The sequence below is a fragment of the Ciona intestinalis genome, unplaced genomic scaffold (assembly GCF_000224145.3).
Source record: "Ciona intestinalis unplaced genomic scaffold, KH HT000054.2, whole genome shotgun sequence".
Classification (NCBI taxonomy): Eukaryota; Metazoa; Chordata; class Ascidiacea; order Phlebobranchia; family Cionidae; genus Ciona; species Ciona intestinalis.
The window spans coordinates 11,532-30,185 of record NW_004190376.2 but is presented as its reverse complement, the minus strand read 5'-3'; the positions used below and the strand labels follow the sequence as shown (position 1 = coordinate 30,185).

Sequence of the window (18,654 nt, the reverse complement as noted above, 5' to 3'; positions counted from 1 at the left end):
AAGATCATGTTATTTAAAGAAGAAGAGAAGGAAATCAACAGCAAAACAACAGTTGGTAAAACACACTTATTCATTCACATTTATTTATTTAAGTACAAATATCATTTTAAAATACCCAGTTTTATCAATGGCTGCATTAAGTTTTTAAAAAATGTCATTGGCAAAGTGTAATATCTGGCATTATACAACAAAATCTTCTTTCTTCTTATAAAAAAATTATTTTCCACCCATCCCAGTTTTGTTTGCGATTCACATTTCTTGTATCTTCTAAACCAGCTGCCACTCGTGCGTCAGTTAATTAAACGTGGACGCCACGCTCTTAATTACTCGTGACGTGTTCTTGACAGGTGCTAGTGCAGTTTTTGAGAAAATGCTTTTTGTTTTCTGACGTAAATAATCTTTAAGCGGTTGATCTGGTATACAAAACATAGTGTAATTTTGTATATATATATAATATATATGTATATTAAATAGTTTTACTGGTTCATCTGATATAAAAACGTAGTATGTTTCCGATCTTTCGTCTGCCTTTAGATAAGATTTTATCATGGAATAAATCGAGATTGGTATCCGAAGTAACAGGGTGTTCTTTGGCAAAAATGATGAAGCGGTTTATCTGTTATAAAAACATATTTCCGAAGACTTAATGGTTTCATAAAAATTTATAAAAAAAAACAAGAAAATGGTTTCATAAAAAATTATTTACATTATGCAGAAATAACAGAATGCTTTTTGACGTCTTTTTTAATTCTAAACAACCAACATCATCTAGGGTTCGACCGTGCAGCGGGAGGCGAGCGACAAGGAGAAGAAGAAAGTTCTCCCCACGTTTAAAGACAACGACTTCGTCAAAGACAATGTCAAAATCTACCTAGACAGCGACGACAGAGGAGAATTTCTTGCCAAGCTTAAAAGTGATGTTGAGGTGATTATGTTACTAATATTTCTAGTTAATTACCATTGTTTTAGTTCCTTTTGTAGCTAGTTTGTATGTGTGGTGCCCCTCCCCAATCATGTGCATTTTTTGCCCTACCCCCCCCCAATCCTGTGCATTTTTTCCCCCCTACCCTCAATTCTGTGCATTTTTGCCCCCCCCCCCCAATTCTGGGCATTTTTTGCCCCTCCCCATTCCTGTGTCCAAAAAAAAACAAACTTTATATATCATGTACCAGATAAGATCTTGTCAATATGACGACAATATATTTTCTTGCAGTTTCTCGCTTCCTTGAAGCTGATGGATTACAGCTTATTGGTTGGAATCCACGACTGTGAAAGACCTGATCGTTACAATGACGACTCCGATGGTATGTTGGAACCAGAAGGCAATGGTCATACAGATGGAAGCCCATGCGAGGACGAGAATGGTGGGTTCTTTTTAAATATGTTATGAACTGAAATTGAATTCGTTAGAATTAAACACAATATACATTTATATATACTATTGCTACCTTTTAAACCCCCCCAAAATAAATTATTAAAAAAAAAATTTAAAAAAAAATTTTTGTAATTTTTTTGATTTATACCCCCCCCCCCCTATTTTTTTTCTGGCCGCGCCACTGATTGCTACCACCATGTTTATACTTGTACTTTACCCCTTAGAGCAAAAATATTTAACTTATTTAGACGAGATTGATAAGTTCTATATAAATATGTTATAAATTAAAACCCATTATACGTTGAATTAAACATAATAAAATGTTGAATGTCACCTGTTGGTTAAAAATGGGATTTAATGAAAAACGGAAGTGTTTTTTAACAGATGAAAATAACTTGTGTATGACATACTAAACAGAGGATTTATACTTTGTATTCTTAACCAAGACAACCTGATGCAGAATTGTCAGTGTTGGAACAATTTTCTTTGGTATATACTTTGTCTGACAGCAACAGTTTAAACAATGAATTAACAAAGATTTTTGGGCGATTATACTTTGTGTCTAACAGTTGTCTCGGCCATTATAACAAAAATGTTTAAGAGAAATGAGACGTAAAAATGTCGGCAATTGGTGTTCAAAATAAAAAGCCAAAAGAGCTTTGTTAGATTTACAATATGCTTAACAGAAGCAATTATTGAATTTACAAAACCAAGTTAAAGTTACCTCACGAGTTTCATCAGGTTTACAATGGGCTTGACAGTTTATTCACTGCATTGCAATCAATCTAGTTTATTTTATATTTCCGTATTTTGTTGTTGAACCGGGAAGTTGTTGGTTTAAAATAACTCACATGCGGTCACATTGTGGCCCATGAACTTATCATGACTGTGGGCCACTTTTGGTTTGTCATGGCCCAGTTCCTGCTGAGTATGGCAGTTCCTGCTGAGATGTTGCGGATACAAGACAGTTATTTTTCTTGTCTCAGTTATTTATTTAATTTTATGTAATTTTTCATGTTTTTAAGGAAAATGATACAGTAGGTACCAGTGAGACACATTGAACGTTTTAATCCAAAAAAGTGTGGACTTTAACAACTTAGCTTTTTTCTCCATAGATAAAACTTACTATACATTTAACATGTCCTACTATAAATATAACATGTCAATACACCCAACAGCCCCAGTATCAGCCACTCCTCCTGACTCACCGGGTGGAATACTTGCCGAAGCTTGTCGGCAAGATTCAACAAGTGGAGACGATGAGACGCAGGATTCGTTTTATGCCGTAAAAAGCGCACCAGGTATGGTTTCTATTCTGTATGGGTGAGGTCCCTCAACGTCGCATGCCATGGGATCTGGAATTTAGGCCAGGATTTGCTCATTACCCCAACACCCAGGGTGCTACCTTATAGACCTCACCAGATTTTTAAGCGTGTCACTTTCACGAAGGCTATTTTTGAGAACATAACGCTGTATAAATGAATGTAACTTATTAATCCTTGCTTGACAAGGGCAGTTATTTTAATATAGTGTTGTTTTAATTGACAGCATAACCTGCGCGTATCTTTTAGCTCGAGTGGCATTGGTCCAACAAATAGGTAATGGGCCAACCAAGGCCCTAATCTAATGTCCTATAGCGTACAATACTGTAGCATTTCACCTACGAATACAGAGTAGAATATATGCAACTAGCATACTTACAATCTTATCCCTCATGCTTTGACTTTTTACAGATTCTCCGAAGAGTGCTGTCTACTACATGGGTCTCATTGATATTTTAACTCATTATGACACGAAAAAGAAAGCAGCACACGCTGTTAAGACTGCTAAGCATGGGGTAAGTACATTGGTTTGCCTACAAGTTGTGTATTGCATAAGTAATGTGAGATAGGGCATATGTGTTTGGGCAACTCTGGTATAAATCCCATGACCCATGGCGTGCCTTACTGTAGGACCTCACCCATATAGAATAGAATGTTCATATACAATGTTGGGGTAATAAGCCAACTCTAACCTAAATCCCAGGTCCCATGGCACGCCTTTCTGTAGAACCTCACTCATATAGAATAGAATGTGCATATACAATGTTGGGGTAATGGGACAACTCTGGTCTAAACCCCAGGTCCCATGGCATGCTTACTGTAGGACCTCGCCCATATAGAATAGAATGTTCATATACAATGTTGGGGTAATGCGCCAACTCTGGCTAAATCCCAGGTCCCATGGCGTGCCTTACTGTAGAACCTCACCCATATAGAATAGAATGTGCATATACAATGTTGGGGTAATGGGCCAACTCTGGTCTAAATCCCAGGTCCCATGGCATGCCTCACTGTAGGACCTCACCCATATAGAATAGAATGTTCATATACAATGTTGGGGTAATGCGCCAACTCTGGTCTAAATCCCAGGTCCCATGGCATGCCTTACTGTAGGACCTCGCCCATATAGAATAGAATGTTCATATACAATGTTGGGGTAATGCGCCAACTCTGGCCTAAATCCCAGGTCCCATGGCGTGCCTCACTGTAGGACCTCACCCATATAGAATAGAATGTGCATATACAATGTTGGGGTTATGGGCCAACTCTGGTCTAAATCCCAGGTCCCATGGCGTGCCTCTCTGTAGGACCTCACCCATATAGAATAGAATGTGCATATACAATGTTGGGGTAATGGGCCAACTCTGGACTAAATCCCAGGTCCCATGGCGTGCCTCACTGTAGGACCTCACCCATATAGAATAGAATGTGCATATACAATGTTGGGGTAATGGGCCAACTCTGGTCTAAATCCCAGGTCCCATGGCGTGCCTCTCTGTAGGACCTCACCCATATAGAATAGAATGTGCATATACAATGTTGGGGTAATGGGCCAACTCTGGTTTAAATCCGAGGTCCCATGGCGTGCCTCACTGTAGGACCTCACCCATATAGAATAGAATGTGCATATACAATGTTGGGGTAATGAGCCAACTCTGGTTTAAATCCGAGGTCCCATGGCATGCCTCACTGTAGAACCTCACCCATATAGAATAGAATGTGCATGTACAATATTAGGGTAATGGGCCAACTCTGTGAACTTAATTACCAAGCTCCCCTGACTTACTTGTTGTAGGCCCCGACCTATATTGAGTAGAAAAATGCGGTCAAAGCATTAGAGTGGACAGTATATCTACAGTTATAAAACTATATAAAGAAAAGCAGTTTGGACATAGGTGTATATGACTCTTATATTATAAAAAGGTGTATAACATTACAAATATAGTAAGTACAATATACCAGAACTGGCCAAACTGGTAAAACTATATACTGTGTAATTTGCCATTAGATCGGATATATTTAAGTGTCAGTACAAAACAAGAAGTAAGATAGAAAATTGAGATAAAAAAGTTTTATTTTTAACATGAAACAAATAGATAACAGATAAGGTTGACTCATACATGTTGTATACAGAGCAGTAAGCTTGTAGCATTTTTGGTTAAAGTAATAAGTAGTTGTTTGTATATTAATAATAGTAACTTTATTTGTCTCTTTGATAAAAGTAGCGAAGATTTAAAAATATTTTAAACGAAAAGACAGAATATAGCAACAATACAACAGTTAAAACACGCTTACAATTAAAAACTTATTTACATTTAGTTGGAAGAAAATAAGCGTGGTCGTTACACTTAGCAGAAAAAGCCATTTATGTTCAATTATTTTCAAGTTAAACTTAATTCATAGATTGGAGCCGATTTTTCAGTCAAGTCACCCCGAGTGTTCGCGCATAGACTGTTGCAGTTTCTTGACCAAAATATCATCAGTGTAGATCCATGTAGGGTACCCAGACCCTCAGTGGGTAGTGCTATCAGTCCTGTAAAGAGGAAATCACTTATGATGAGGTTTTGCTATAGTAATGAAGACCTCAGAATGATGAAGCCGATGCAGTTGCCTGTCACAAGGTCTAGCAGTTCATTCTTACAGGAATGCAGTCAGAAAGTTAACAAACATAGGTATTAGTCACCAAAGGTAAATGTTTTCCTTAATTTTTTTTTTTTTTTATTTTTTTTTTTCCTGGAATTTTTTTACCAGAAGTACTTTATCTAAAAATATTGCCAAAAAAAAACAGTAAAAAAAAATTTTGTACTAAAATGTTTTTTACAAATTTTAAGTTAAAGACCATTGACTTCAATATAACTCTCAGCTTCTAACAATCCACCTTATCCAGGCGGGCGCTGAGTTTTCGAGCATCCAGCCGGCACAGTACAGCCGTAGGTTCTACGAGTTTATATGCGACCGAATCGTCACCCCTACGTCCGCGTCAACTTAACTTAATGCCAGCCCCTGCCCGCTTCTCATTATATTCGTGTGCTGCAAAGTTCGGTCAAGTTCCAACCACGCCGCTGCTGGTCCTCACTTATGCAGTAAAGCCCAGTTATCACTGCTATACGGGAATCAGTGCACCACATATAGTAGGGTGGGGAATATGGGACACCGTTTATCTTTTTTCTCATTCTAAAAAACATCCAAAAAATTATAAAACCAAATCCTCACGCCTCCCATAAACCGTTGTTAATTGTTTAAAAGACGATCAGGATATTTGGATATTGTGTGCTAAAGGTGTCCCGTCTTCCCCGACCCTATTATTTATATTGTAACCGATGAATCATATACGTCATGGTTTTGATTCGATGTTTCTTACCAGTAAGTTAGTAGAATCACTTGTCGTCTGTTTTACCTTTATTAACCACAATGGGAGTCTGTGACGTAATCACAAGGATCCGTGACGTAATCACATAGGTCTGTGACGTAATCACATAGGTCTGTGACGTAATCACAAAGGTTTGTGACGTAATCACATAGGTTTGTGACGTAATCACATAGGTTTGTGACGTAATCACAAACGTTTGTGACGTAATCACAAAGGCCTGTGACGTAATCAGAAGGGGTTGTGACATGATGACGACCCCCCCTACGCGTTTCCACGGTTGATATATTCGCATTCATACGTCATACTCGCTGTGTGTATGTGTTGGTATTATTGTCGCGTATGTCATCGTAAGGTGGGGCAAGGTGGGACGCACATAGTGGGGTAAGATGGGACATTATTTGGGGTTGGGGTGAGAGGAGACATTATTTGGGGATTGGGGTAAAAGGAGACATATTTTATTCTATTTTACCAAGTAAACAAAGAATATTTACAAAATTATATAACCATATATTCCCGCGACTCTAAAAGAGCGTTGTTGATTGTTTAAAACACGGTCAAGAAATATGGATTTTAGGTGCTAATGCTTTCCCCACAGTAAAATATGGGATATTATGAGCTAACGGTATCCCATCTTACCCCACAGTACCACATGTTAAATACCCGTACCATGGCGGCCATCTTGCTGCCCTTGTATTTCTACCGTACCTGTTACTGAGGTTCCCTGCTTACCAGTCCTGAGGTTGCGTTTGTTGCTTTTACCGCCCGTTTACCGCTTAATGATATGGCACATTTAAATTATATAAATATATATATTTGTACCCACTAAGATATGATTTATGAACGTTGTGGCCGCGCCTATTATACGCTTTCGTGTAAAATGCGCGTAAAATGTTCACCACAAATATTTTTTGTATCATCCATTATAAATCAATCCCAAACTTTATAAATATATAAAATTAACTGCAAAAAAATGCAATTTATGATCCTTTAACTGTACTAATACGTTTTTTTGGTGAAATTTCACCCAAATTTAGACCCAAACCAAACACCTGCAGTTTGCCTGCATACATCTGCTCTTGTCAAAAATCAGACCCGAATTTTTCTCCGTATTTTTTTTGTCATCCCTGTTTCTGACTCGTTATGGTGAACCCCCTTATTTATACGGTCACTGTGTGTATACATGTCCACGGCATTATGTTAACAACATATAGCTTCTCATTAATTAACATAAATAAACAACTTTATTCGTACATTTCAACGGTGCATTTGAATCGCTATATATAGCCCTATAATAACAGGATTGTATTATAGTAGGGTGGGGAAAGATGGGACACATTTTTATTCTATTTTATCGTCCCATTTGGTAGTAAACAAAGAACATTCAAAAAATTATAAAACCGTTTTCCCATGACTTTCATAGACCGTTGTTAATTGTTTAAAACACGGTCAGTATATTCGGATATTATGTGCTAAAGGTGTCCCATCTTCCCCCACCCTACTATATGTCAAAAATACGACAGATCATTTGTGGTCGCTGTAAATACCCAAACAGAAGGATTATGGATGAATGTAACTTACTTTATACCCTCGCGTGATGGCGGGCTAACGACAGTCGTTATAACACAGGTGTTCTGTTCATACAACTCGTGCCAGTTGACGAGTTAACATGTATATTATTTTGTAGATGTTATATATTGTTAAAGTTTCGACGTTATAATGCATTGGTTGTAGCCGAAAGCTAATGCAGTGTTGTTTATTTGTATTGGTCGTTTAGCCCGACGGTTTTGAACCTGAACAACATCAGAATTATATGATACCAATACATATCGTCATGGCAGGTATTTATTTCAAGTGTTTGTCTTATATACCCTCATCATCCATTATAAAACAATCCCAAATTTTATAAATATATAAAATTAACTGCAAAAAAAATTGCAATTTATGATCCTTTAACTGTACTAATACGTTTTTTTTTAGTGAAATTTCACCCAAATTTAGACATAAACCAAACACCTGCAGTGTTCGAGGCTGGTCGCTGCTACCATTGTAAGCGTGTGTTTCCTAGGATTATTAAATTGTCAGTCATACAAACTCCAAAAACAACCACCCACAAAATATCGGCATAGATTTAACACAGTGGTCCCTATTGGTTATTTTCATGTCCCATTTAGTAGTTAACAAGGAACATTCAAAGAATTATAAAACCGTATCCTAACGACTTCCATAGACCGTTGTGAATTGTTTAAAACTGGATATTTGGATGTTATGTGCTAAAAGTGTCCCATTTCCCCCCACCGTATTATATTATTTTTACATTACGTTCGTTATATTAATAGAAATAATGCAAATAATACACTACAGTACGACACGTGGTTCTCAGGTTAAATAATTAAACACGAATATTTAAAACTAAATTATAAACGTCTCTTACCTGCTTTATAAATAGGCCGCTGAGAAATTAAAAAATTGCCATGAAGTATTTTCCCTATATATATAGTAGAGTTGGGGAGACGGAACACCTTAAGCACATAATAACCAAATATCCTGATGATGTTTTAAACAATTAACAACGGTCATGGGAGTCGTTTTATAATTCTTTGAATTTTCTTTGTTTACTAATAAATGTGACAAGAAAATAGAATGAAAAATTGTCCCCATCTTCCCCCACCCTATTATATAGATTATGTTAGTGTCATATGAGTGCACTATCGTATGATCAAAACAGATTACATTGCTACTATACCTGGCCTGCAGCAAGAAATGCTATAAAACAGCTAAGATTATAATTGTGGTTCTGTAGGTTTTGATGTAGCGACCTCCACGCGTCTTCTTCCAATTAAATGTAAATAGGTCTTTAACTGTAAACGTGTTTTAACAACTGTTTTTATCGCTATATTCAGTTTTTTCGTTTACAATATTTCTAAAACTTCGCTACCGTAATCGAAGAGACAGATATAAAAGTTATTATAAGTTTAATAAACTAAGTTAGTATAGACAAGTCGTATTTAAATTAGAGCCCACTAAGACGTTTTCATTTGATCACAAACCTTTTCGTATCAATTTGTTTTAATCTTTAATAGTTTGAATAATTCTAGCAACAAAATTCGAGCCAATATATTATTACAAAGTAAGTTATTATATAGTGGGGTAAGATGGTACAACACCTGATATCCCACATTCCGTGATTCTGTTTTGAACAATATTTAAAAACGCATGAGGCTATATGTTTATAATTCTGTAAACATTTTTAGTTTATTATCAAATAAGAGGGGACAATGAAAACATGAACCATCTTCCCCCAAAATATTTTTATCAATAAGTATTCAGTACAAAAATCAAAAAATATATTATGTGAATTCTTAATTGCAAGCATAGGCTTGTGGACAATTATTTAGTCGTTTAAAAATATGTGTGCTTTCCCGACCTATCTTATGCCCGTTTTGTCGCCTGGTAGAAAAACACGTCTTTTGCCTGCAGAGCGCAAGGAACCGACAACGTGTCTTGTTAATTGCTGTTCGGTATTTCTCTACGCGCGAGGTGTTAAGAGTGTCTAATGATATGCCTATCAGCACCTTGCGCCGCTCCAATGACTTACAATATAGCGGTAGACGATTAGTCCTCCATTTCTGCAGTTAGCACATAACAGTGACGGACTAGGTTGACGCAGGATTCAATTTTATGATCGAGCAATTGAAACTGTAAAAGAAATAATTGTAAACGAGCTCCAGGATCGTGTTTCATTGGCTCTGAGTGGCGTCGTACAGTCTTACATTGATAGCGTCGTTCAATTGAGGCCATGTGAGTATAGCAATATTGTGCACATTGTAGGAACGTGTTAGATCTTTAGTGTGATGCCGCTGTGTATGGGTTAGCATGGGTAGAACTGAATGCTTATCAATATTTATACAAGCTTTTAAATGCGGCGACTATACTCGCTATGTTGTACCGGTGTACCTTTGTTCTCATATTACGGTAAGCCTAAGCACACAGGTTTTATAAAGCTTTTTAAATTTCGCTAATTATTCGTAACTATAAACCCGAAGTGTTTATTTCAGCGTAGTTTGGGGAAATAGGAAATTTATGGCTACATTTTCGGTTCCTTAAACTTGTTTTGGTATATACCGTTAAATACAGGCAGGGTAAAACTTTTCAGATTTCGCTAACGAATAGTACATCAAAAGTTCTCAACAAAGTGCGTATTTTAGCGCAAGTTTGGGTAAAAACGAATTACGGCGAAACCTTCGGTCGTTTAGATTTGTGTTTTGTATGCGCCGGTGAATACACATGCAGGTTCAGTGAATATTTCTAGATTTCGCTAAATATTTGCATCTAAAGTGTTGATTCCAATAAAATTTGAGATAATTTGCCAACTTATAGATAAATCTCATTATCCTTTTGTTTAAAGAATTTTTAGAACAGTAACAAGATGACCGCCTTGTTGTGACGTCATAGAGAATAAAGTGATATAGACACCGCGTTTCAATCGTACGTGACGTAACAATAGGATAAATGGTGTACTGTCCAGCGATTGGTCAGGAACAATAGGCTATTGTTTTACAAACAATCGGACGAATCTTTTAGGTAACGAACCAGAGGTCGCTTCGTGTATTCTGTACCCCGTGACCCACTGTTTCGGGTAACAATATATATAAGTACAGATGTTACATGTATAGTGCTTAGCCTTTGAGTTGTGGAGTTTTTAAAATGGTAGATGTATCTGCATACTTGGGATTTAATATTGCGTCGATTCGAGTTATTAATTTTAGCATGGGTAGAACTATTATATATATTGTACATTGGGATAATGGGCCAACTCTGGCCAAATCCCAGGTCCCATGGCGCGCTACACTGTAGGACCTCACCCATATAGAATAGAATGTGCATATACAATGTTGGGGTAATGAGCCAACTCTGGTATAAATCTAAGGTTCCATGGCATGCCTCACTCTAGGATCTCACCCATATAGAATAGAATGTGCATATACAATGTTGGGGTAATGGGCCAACTCTGGTCTAAATCCTAGGTCTCGTGGCATGCTACACTGTAGGACCTCACCCATATAGAATAGAATGTGCATATACAATGTTGGGGTAATGAGCCAACTCTGGTCTAAACCCCAGGTCCCATGGCGTGCCTCGCTGTAGGACCTCACCCATATAGAATAGAATTGTAAAGAATTAAAGTCGTTATCGCATAAAAGGTTTCAACATTTAAGAAATAAAAGCTATAGTTTGTGCGATGGTGATTGTAACGTCAGGTGATTCAACCGAATCTGAAGTCACTTTATTGCTTTCTCTTTTAGAAACCGCGTATGGATGTTCAAAGTGACCTGTAGACTATTTGATACCAGTTAGAATATGAAAGAAACTAATTATTCACACAGCTAGGGAAGAAGGCAATTATTTATGGTGCAATCAACTACATTGTAGTTATATTGTAGTAACTGACATTGATTGATTTGATGTCGTTTGGGGACCTTTTATTCGTTGTAACACGAGTTGTGACAGAACAATGATAAACGACTGCTATTGTTGGTATAGGCTTGTTAGTATTGTAGTTGTACTGGTCGTACCATTCACATTTTGATTTCGAACCCAAAGTCGAACCCAAAAAGTTGGTCGCTAATTAATTTGGTTTGTTACTATTACAGTTTCAGAAAGCCTTTGACCACGATAGTTTGTTTTTATTGTAGGTATACGAAAGAGTTAGTAATGGTGAATGCAGTTTCGATTTGGTTTGATCCAAGCTTACAGAACGCCTTTAAATGTTATTGCAGTAAAGGTTTTGTTTGTGTTATATAGGCGTTTTATATTGTGACTGTTGTGTAAAATATCTAAGGAGATTTAGTAACGTGTATATCTTCTAATCTACATTGTAAAGCTATATATAAGCTATCCATGGATATACGTTGCAGCATCTGACATGTAGGATAAAAAGTGTAAGAAATGGAAACTACAGCTGCAGGCAAGTATTACTTGTAGTGTGAATATATAATATGTATTACCGGGGGGTAAGATGAGATACTTGTTAGCACCGAATCCCATATTTCCCGATCGTGTTTTGAACAATTAACAACGCTGTTTTAGAGTCCTGGGGATACGGTTTTATTATTCTGTAAATATTTTTTATTACAACGAAATGCGACAATAAAAGAGATTGAAAACATGGACCATCTTACCCCACCTTAGTATACATGTGTGGTGTGAATTTGCATGATATCTGATATGAAAAACGTAGTGTATTTCCGACGTTCCGTCTGCCATCCAATAAGACAACATGTTTTTATACCATAAGCTGACAAAAGAACATTTTCATTATGCCTGGTAGCAGACGTAACAGAATAATATACCTGTATAGTGATGTTGTATCTATTAACATTTGATCTGTGTAACCTTTAACTGTTTGTACCTAATTTTGATTTCACATTATAGATTTTTTTAAAGTAAAAGAAAAAACTGTAAAAGAAATCCGTGAATCAAAGGTTTTATTTGAATAAGAGACTGACGTTGATATTTAGGCGAAATATCTCTTTTATTAAACAATTTTCGGGACTTGGTTTTTGTCTGTTACGTTTTCGTAGCTTCAGATCCTAAACCAAAGAAATTAAGACTTTTTCGTAAACAGCGCAGTACGAGGTTACAACAAACGCTACCACAGTCACTACTACAATCTACACAACCATTGAAGACACCACGATCAACCAGATCCTGCTTTTCTTTTTACTCGCCGGGCTCGCAATGGCGATTTCTATTGGTACAGCCAATCTGTGCACGTATTGCTACGAACGTAGAAAGAAGAAAAATACCTCCATAAAGCAACTACATGCAGCTCCTATGTACCCTACATCAAAACACCTAAGCCCTCAGACTCAAAACGGCATGTTTAGCGCAATTATGGTTGCTCAGATGCCGCTAACCCCAATGCCTGTAAAACGGCATGACGAGAACGGAAACACTGAAGACACTACGAGACTTAACTTGACTCGAATCACACAGGTTTTACCAAAACCTGATAATTCGTTAACGTTTGAAAACGAGGCCGCCATGACTGAATACGAAACCTCCGTCGCTCCGATTCCCACCTCGGCCGAATTATATTCAACTCTTCCGGATTAGAGTTATATAGTATAGGGTGGGGGAAAATGGGACACCTTTTTATTCCATTTTCTTGTTCATTTAGTAGTAAACAAAGAAATAATTATAAAACCGTATTCTCACGACTCCAATAGACCGTTGTTAATTGTTTAAATTACGACCAGGATATTTGGATATTATTTTCTAAATGTGTCCCATCTTCCCCCACCCTCGTATACGTTGTAGTATAAGTCATTGCAAGACAGCACATGTTGTTATTCTGTCCAACAACCCGCAATTTATTTTTTTAGTTTTCAGTCTTCCCCTCATGTTACTTATGTTTGCATTTATTAAATACGTGACAAGAAGTTTTTCGGGTTCTGCGTTCATACAATGTAGAGTGAGGTGGGGTAAGATGGGACACTTACCTAATCTCTTTAATCGTTCGATTTTTTAGTAAACCAAAATCATTTACAGAAGTACATAACTGTATTCTCAAGACTGAAAGAGCGTTGTTAATTGTTTAAACAGGCTTAAGGAATGTGAGATTTAGTTGCTAAAGGTATCCCATCTTACCCCACGCGTTTAGCACAGGCTGCAGTGTTTACGTTAGAGAAGTAAACGCTTCAGCTTAGAAGCCATCTTGGTTTTTGAACTCGGTCGGAACCACCACACTTTGCATACATATAAGATTCTGTAGCCAGAAATAGTCCATTTTTGCAACGGCTTAGAACGTTTAATAATTCAAAACCCGAACGGCTTCACCTTTTATCAGATGGCCTTTAACGTCACAGATGCTCTACCACCGGGAGATTCTTCTTACGCCAAAACGCAACCGCTGTATACGCTTTCAATTAAGTGTGTTGGCGCCTTAAATGTAAACGACACGGAAGTTTAAATACGGTATTATCGTTCAAGGCGAATACCATTATAATTTGAAAATGCGAACGTTATTTCTTGCATACGTTTGGTGCATTACATTTACAGTTTTAGATTTTGTTGAAAAAAAACTTTTGTTACGAATTTTCGTTTTTTTAAAAAAGTTTAAATTTATTACTTAATTATCTTTAGCAGCTGAGTGGTATGTTTTCCGTGACGAAAAGTTTGCGGGTTCGAGTCTCGTTGTCGCTGCTGTATATGCACGAACGAAATACAGCCCGATTCCATTAAGAATACTTGAAATAAATAATTAACGATCTTGTCATCTTCAATTCCTTCTTAACAGTCGCAATTCGCGTTCACTTGTGAAATATTATCCGTTTCAAATGCGATAAGCTCCACTAATTATTCAGGTTAAAATAGACGTGTTTTAATCCGAACAAATCATTGCCAAAAATCTAATATTTTTAAAGGACTATGCAAAAAAGGGCTACTATGGAAAATTACAATTTAAGGTCGTTCGTATAACTATACTGCAAACCGTGGAAGGTAAAAGCGCCAGCTTAAAATCAATTTGCAATGCGTCGAATTGCAATTTTCCATGGACTGTCAATCAGCCAGTATTGCCTATAAACGCAGCGCAGTCTTGTATTGAGAACTTGAGATGGTTGAAATATTTTTATCTTGCGTTCGATACGTTTACAAATTATCCTACTATTCTTATATAACGTAACATAAATTTGTTTTTGTTTTTTAACCTGTACGCAACGAAGACCGGATTTAAAAAAAAACAGCGAAGGGGATTGACAGCCAAAAACGACGGTCGTTAAAACACAGGTAAAAATACTTGAGTAAAAGCGTGCCTGCTAAACCCAGCATACATTATAAATTAAGCCTTACCGAAGTAGTGTCCTCTGGTTAAGATAATTGTAATTATAGAGATCAAATATTCCTGTTTCGGATCGCCATTGAATAATTTAACCGCGAAAGGTATGGGTTGGATTCAGGTGTATTAAGTTTCTCAACGGAGTTTTACATAATAGAGTTTGTATGTAGCGGCCCGCCCACAATAATAGCACACACCGCTTTCAGGGATGTTTAAAAAGGAATTAATTCCCAGAATGCGGGAGCCTAGTCTTAATTATTTTCGGGATAATACGATTTTTGTAATTTCAAATAAATTCAAAATCGGTTAGTTTTTAACAAATAGAAAAAGCTTATGTTTATTATTTTTCCAAGCTATTATAATGCATTTTTCAATCGTTTATTGGATCGACATACAAAGCAAGTAATGAAATATTTCAAAGCATTTTTACAACTACAAAAGTAATAGTCTTTTTTTAAATAAACAAGAGCAAGATTTTTTGTTCGCGCAAAATTATTAAACCTTACAAATTTTACTCCTTGTAAAATGTGAGTCCCAGCGTTCAGTGCATTTTAATGAGATTTTTTCCGGGTTCATTGTGGGTTCGAAGCTCACCCAAGGAACCAATTCGTCAAATATCACAATCACCGCTTTGTGATAATCGAAATCTTCTTATTAAACTGCTCAGGTTTCTTTAAAGCTACCACGTCTCGCATTGCTTCGTCAATAGAGTGTAGGGTCAACTGAGCGTGATGTGACGTCACCTCACTGACGTCATTCTCTCGGATATGTTTCAACGTGGTGTAATATTGTAAAATTGTATCAGGGAACATCTGGAGATTATAAAAAGATTTTACGCTTCACGAACTTTGTATAGTGCTGTGGGGTAAGATGGATACCGTATGAATGAACGTAACCTGATTTATCCTCGTGTGGCCGGAAAACAACAGTCGTTACAACACGGGTGTTCTGTTTCATACACCTCGTGCCCGCTCATAAGTTACCACATATGTAATTTATTTATCCTCGTGTGGCAACAACAGTCGTTATAACACGGGTGTTCTGTTTCATACACTTCGTGCCCGCTCATAAGTTACCACATATGTAATTTATTTATCCTCGTGTGGCCGGAAAACAACAGTCGTTATAACACGGGTGTTCTGTTTCATAAACCTCGTGCCCGCTTACAAGTTATCACGTAAATAACTTTGTAAGTATGTTTTAAGCACACGGTGTACCTGTAAAAGTTCCGTCCTAAAAGCTTCAAACATTCGACGCATGACGTAGACGGCCGCAGATCTGACCAAAGTGTCCGGGTCAGTTTTAGCAATTGAACATAAACAATCCGCGAGCTGAAAATCATTCGTTTAATCGACTTTGTTGAACATTAGATAACATTGAGTTGATTAATTTGTTTGGGATTTATCTTTTTTGGAATGAGTAACTGACAACTTAGACAACTAATAAGAAACTATTGAAAATATTGCTGTTGAGTTGCCAACGCCCACAGTGGTAGCAGCAATGAGCTTTGAACCCATAAACTGGGGCTAGGTACAGGACAATCATTATTTGTCAAATATAGTAGAATGGGGAAAGATGGGACATCTTTAGCACATAATATCCAAATATCCTGATCGTGTTTTAAACAATTAACAACGGTCTATGGGAGTCGTGAGGATATAGTTTTATAATTCTTTGAATGTTCTTTGTTCACTACCAAATGGGACGAGAAAATAGAATGAAAATAGAATCCTGGCAATCTTACCTCGTATTGAAAAGACGATAAACTGTGACGTAACAATGGACAAAGTTCAGCGAGGTTTGAGAGACAACTTGATCGCACGGTGGCTCGGGTGTCGCGCGTTGTACGTAGAAGTAGGGGTATTAATGTTTTGGCCACATGTGGCGCCATATCACCTAGAATCATATAATAATATAATAACCTTTATTTGTATATTCTATTACAGTAGCGAAAAATTTAAAAATATTTTAAGCAAAAAAGACAGGATATAGCGACAAAACAACAGTTGTTAAAACACGCTTACAGTTAAAACATATTTACATTTAGCTGGAAAAAAATAAGCGTGGTCGCTACACTTTTTAAATACTAGGGCCTGGTTCCAAAGCTCCATTTTTAAAGAGGGTCCTCCCCCCTCAAAAGATTTTAAATAAAAAGCGGTGATTGATTTAGAATTTCAGTCAAAATTGTTAAAAAAAAAAAAAGTTTAGGTAATGGGCCAATCCTGGCCTAAACCACAAGTCCATGACGTACCACACTCTAGGACCTCACCAATATATAGAATAGAATAAAAGGCAAAACCATTAAAGTTTGCAAACCTACCAAGTTGTGAAGATATCCTCACGATCACCTCTCCAAGTTTAACGAGGTTTTCCTCATCTTCGTTACTTTGAATCAGGGAGTCAAACTTTGTCATCACTTTTTCCAGCAACGAGCTTCAAATTAAAAAATAATTAAGTTGTTTACTTTTTTATAAGAACGCATGCATCATTACATAGGTGGTAACTTGTAAGCAGGCACAAGGTTTACAAACAGAATATAACATATGCCGTTGCCCCGCCATGCAAGCATAAATAAGTTACATTCATTCACTCAATGCAAAAGAACTTATTAATGTCAATCATTAACCCAAACCTAGATTTTTCCTTTCCAAGTTTAAATGATGACAAGGAGACAAGTTGAGCAAGTCCTTGCACAGCTGAGAGGTAAACGAACGATTCTTTGTCCTCCAGGAGCTGCAGGAAGATCTCGTACATCTTCTCCACTTGATCTGGACTTCTTAGTAACGGGTGTTGGATATTTTTTATAAGGAATCGAATCCCAGCTGTCCTGTACAGATGGAATCAAGTTGTGGGTAATATATGTTGCTGCCAGGTGTATAATGACACTGGCATTTGACCCTAATGAATAAGACTTGAATAAGACATTTATGTCGGACGGGCTAAAATAAAAGTATAAGTTGTAGATAACTATAATGTGATTCTATATATTAAATATCAATCATAATACAAAAGGTTGGTTGTTGTCTACCATTGTGGGCGTTTGTGTTATTGGGCAAGACACTGAACGGCAATTGCTCTAACCCAGTGGTCACTAATGGGTTGACAAAGTTGTCAGCCATACATGAAAAAAAAAATCATCCACAAAGTTACATACGTGGTCCTAAGGGGGCACGAGGTGTGAAAAAAAACACCTGTGTTATATAACAACTGTCGTTTTCCAGCCACGCAGAAATAAAGCAAGTTATTACATACATTCATTGTCATGTACAAATGAAACAAAAACAGAACATTCTCGTTGTAACGACTTTTGTTTTCCGGCCACATGAGGATAAAGTAAGTTACATTCATTCATTTACTCACTGATTTGATAGTAATGTCACAAATAAAAATAATAGTAAATTGAACACCTAGAGCTCTTACATACATTCCTAATCATTGTAATATAAACTAAACACCTTATAGGTGGGGAAGGATCCAGAGTTGACTTAAACGCTTCATTGATTGAATTTATCAATTTCTCTTCACTTGTCCTTGTTGATACTTTGCATTTTTCTAGTAGAATCAGAAAAAGTTAACACATTTACAAATTTCGGTTAACAAAGAAATTAGTAGTAGGAACCATTGTTGTACTGTCCGGCGCCGTGGGATAGTGGTTAGCGCGCTTGCCTGTAACCCATAGGCAATTGGTTCGAAGCTCGTCGCTGCTACCATTGTGTGCGATGTGTCCTTGCGCAAGACACTTAACGGC

At 37.0% G+C, this 18,654-nt stretch overlaps 3 protein-coding genes and 1 long non-coding RNA gene across 5 annotated transcripts in view; 2 read left to right on the top strand and 2 right to left on the bottom strand.

The window, feature by feature from the left end:
- The window catches only part of LOC100175764 (phosphatidylinositol 5-phosphate 4-kinase type-2 alpha), a gene marked incomplete in the record, with an annotated part of 10,319 nt that extends 3,000 nt beyond the window's left edge, over positions 1-7,319 (top strand). The window contains 5 exon segments of the mRNA XM_002119405.5: positions 773-925; positions 1,214-1,364; positions 2,554-2,676; positions 3,109-3,212; positions 5,585-7,319. Coding sequence (XP_002119441.3) covers positions 773-925; positions 1,214-1,364; positions 2,554-2,676; positions 3,109-3,212; positions 5,585-5,686 — 633 coding nt within the window.
- LOC113474950 lies at positions 70-785 on the bottom strand. Its single transcript, XR_003396665.1, has 2 exons — positions 707-785; positions 70-413 (listed from the first exon to the last, which is right to left on the bottom strand). It is a non-coding gene; the product is annotated as an uncharacterized LOC113474950 (long non-coding RNA).
- Positions 7,320-9,750: 2,431 nt separating the features above from the next.
- Positions 9,751-13,512, top strand: LOC101242658. Of its 2 annotated transcripts, XM_018815264.2 has the most exons (3): positions 9,751-9,865; positions 11,983-12,032; positions 12,693-13,512. In XM_018815264.2, exons 2-3 carry the CDS (start codon positions 12,014-12,016, stop codon positions 13,181-13,183), a joined length of 510 nt encoding a protein of 169 aa, XP_018670809.1. In that variant the 5' UTR covers positions 9,751-9,865; positions 11,983-12,013; the 3' UTR covers positions 13,184-13,512. The 2 variants fall into 2 exon arrangements, with proteins under 2 accessions (XP_018670809.1, XP_004227034.1); XM_004226986.4 differs by lacking the exon at positions 9,751-9,865 and having other exon boundaries at positions 11,872-12,032.
- Positions 13,513-15,262: 1,750 nt separating this feature from the next.
- Positions 15,263-18,654, bottom strand: part of LOC100180446 (transport and Golgi organization protein 6 homolog) — a gene marked incomplete in the record, with an annotated part of 10,420 nt that continues 7,028 nt past the window's right edge. Inside the window, 6 exon segments of the mRNA XM_009862856.3 lie at positions 15,263-15,718; positions 16,124-16,237; positions 16,651-16,802; positions 17,227-17,339; positions 17,539-17,733; positions 18,362-18,458. Of these exon segments, the coding sequence (XP_009861158.2) occupies positions 15,530-15,718; positions 16,124-16,237; positions 16,651-16,802; positions 17,227-17,339; positions 17,539-17,733; positions 18,362-18,458 (860 nt within the window).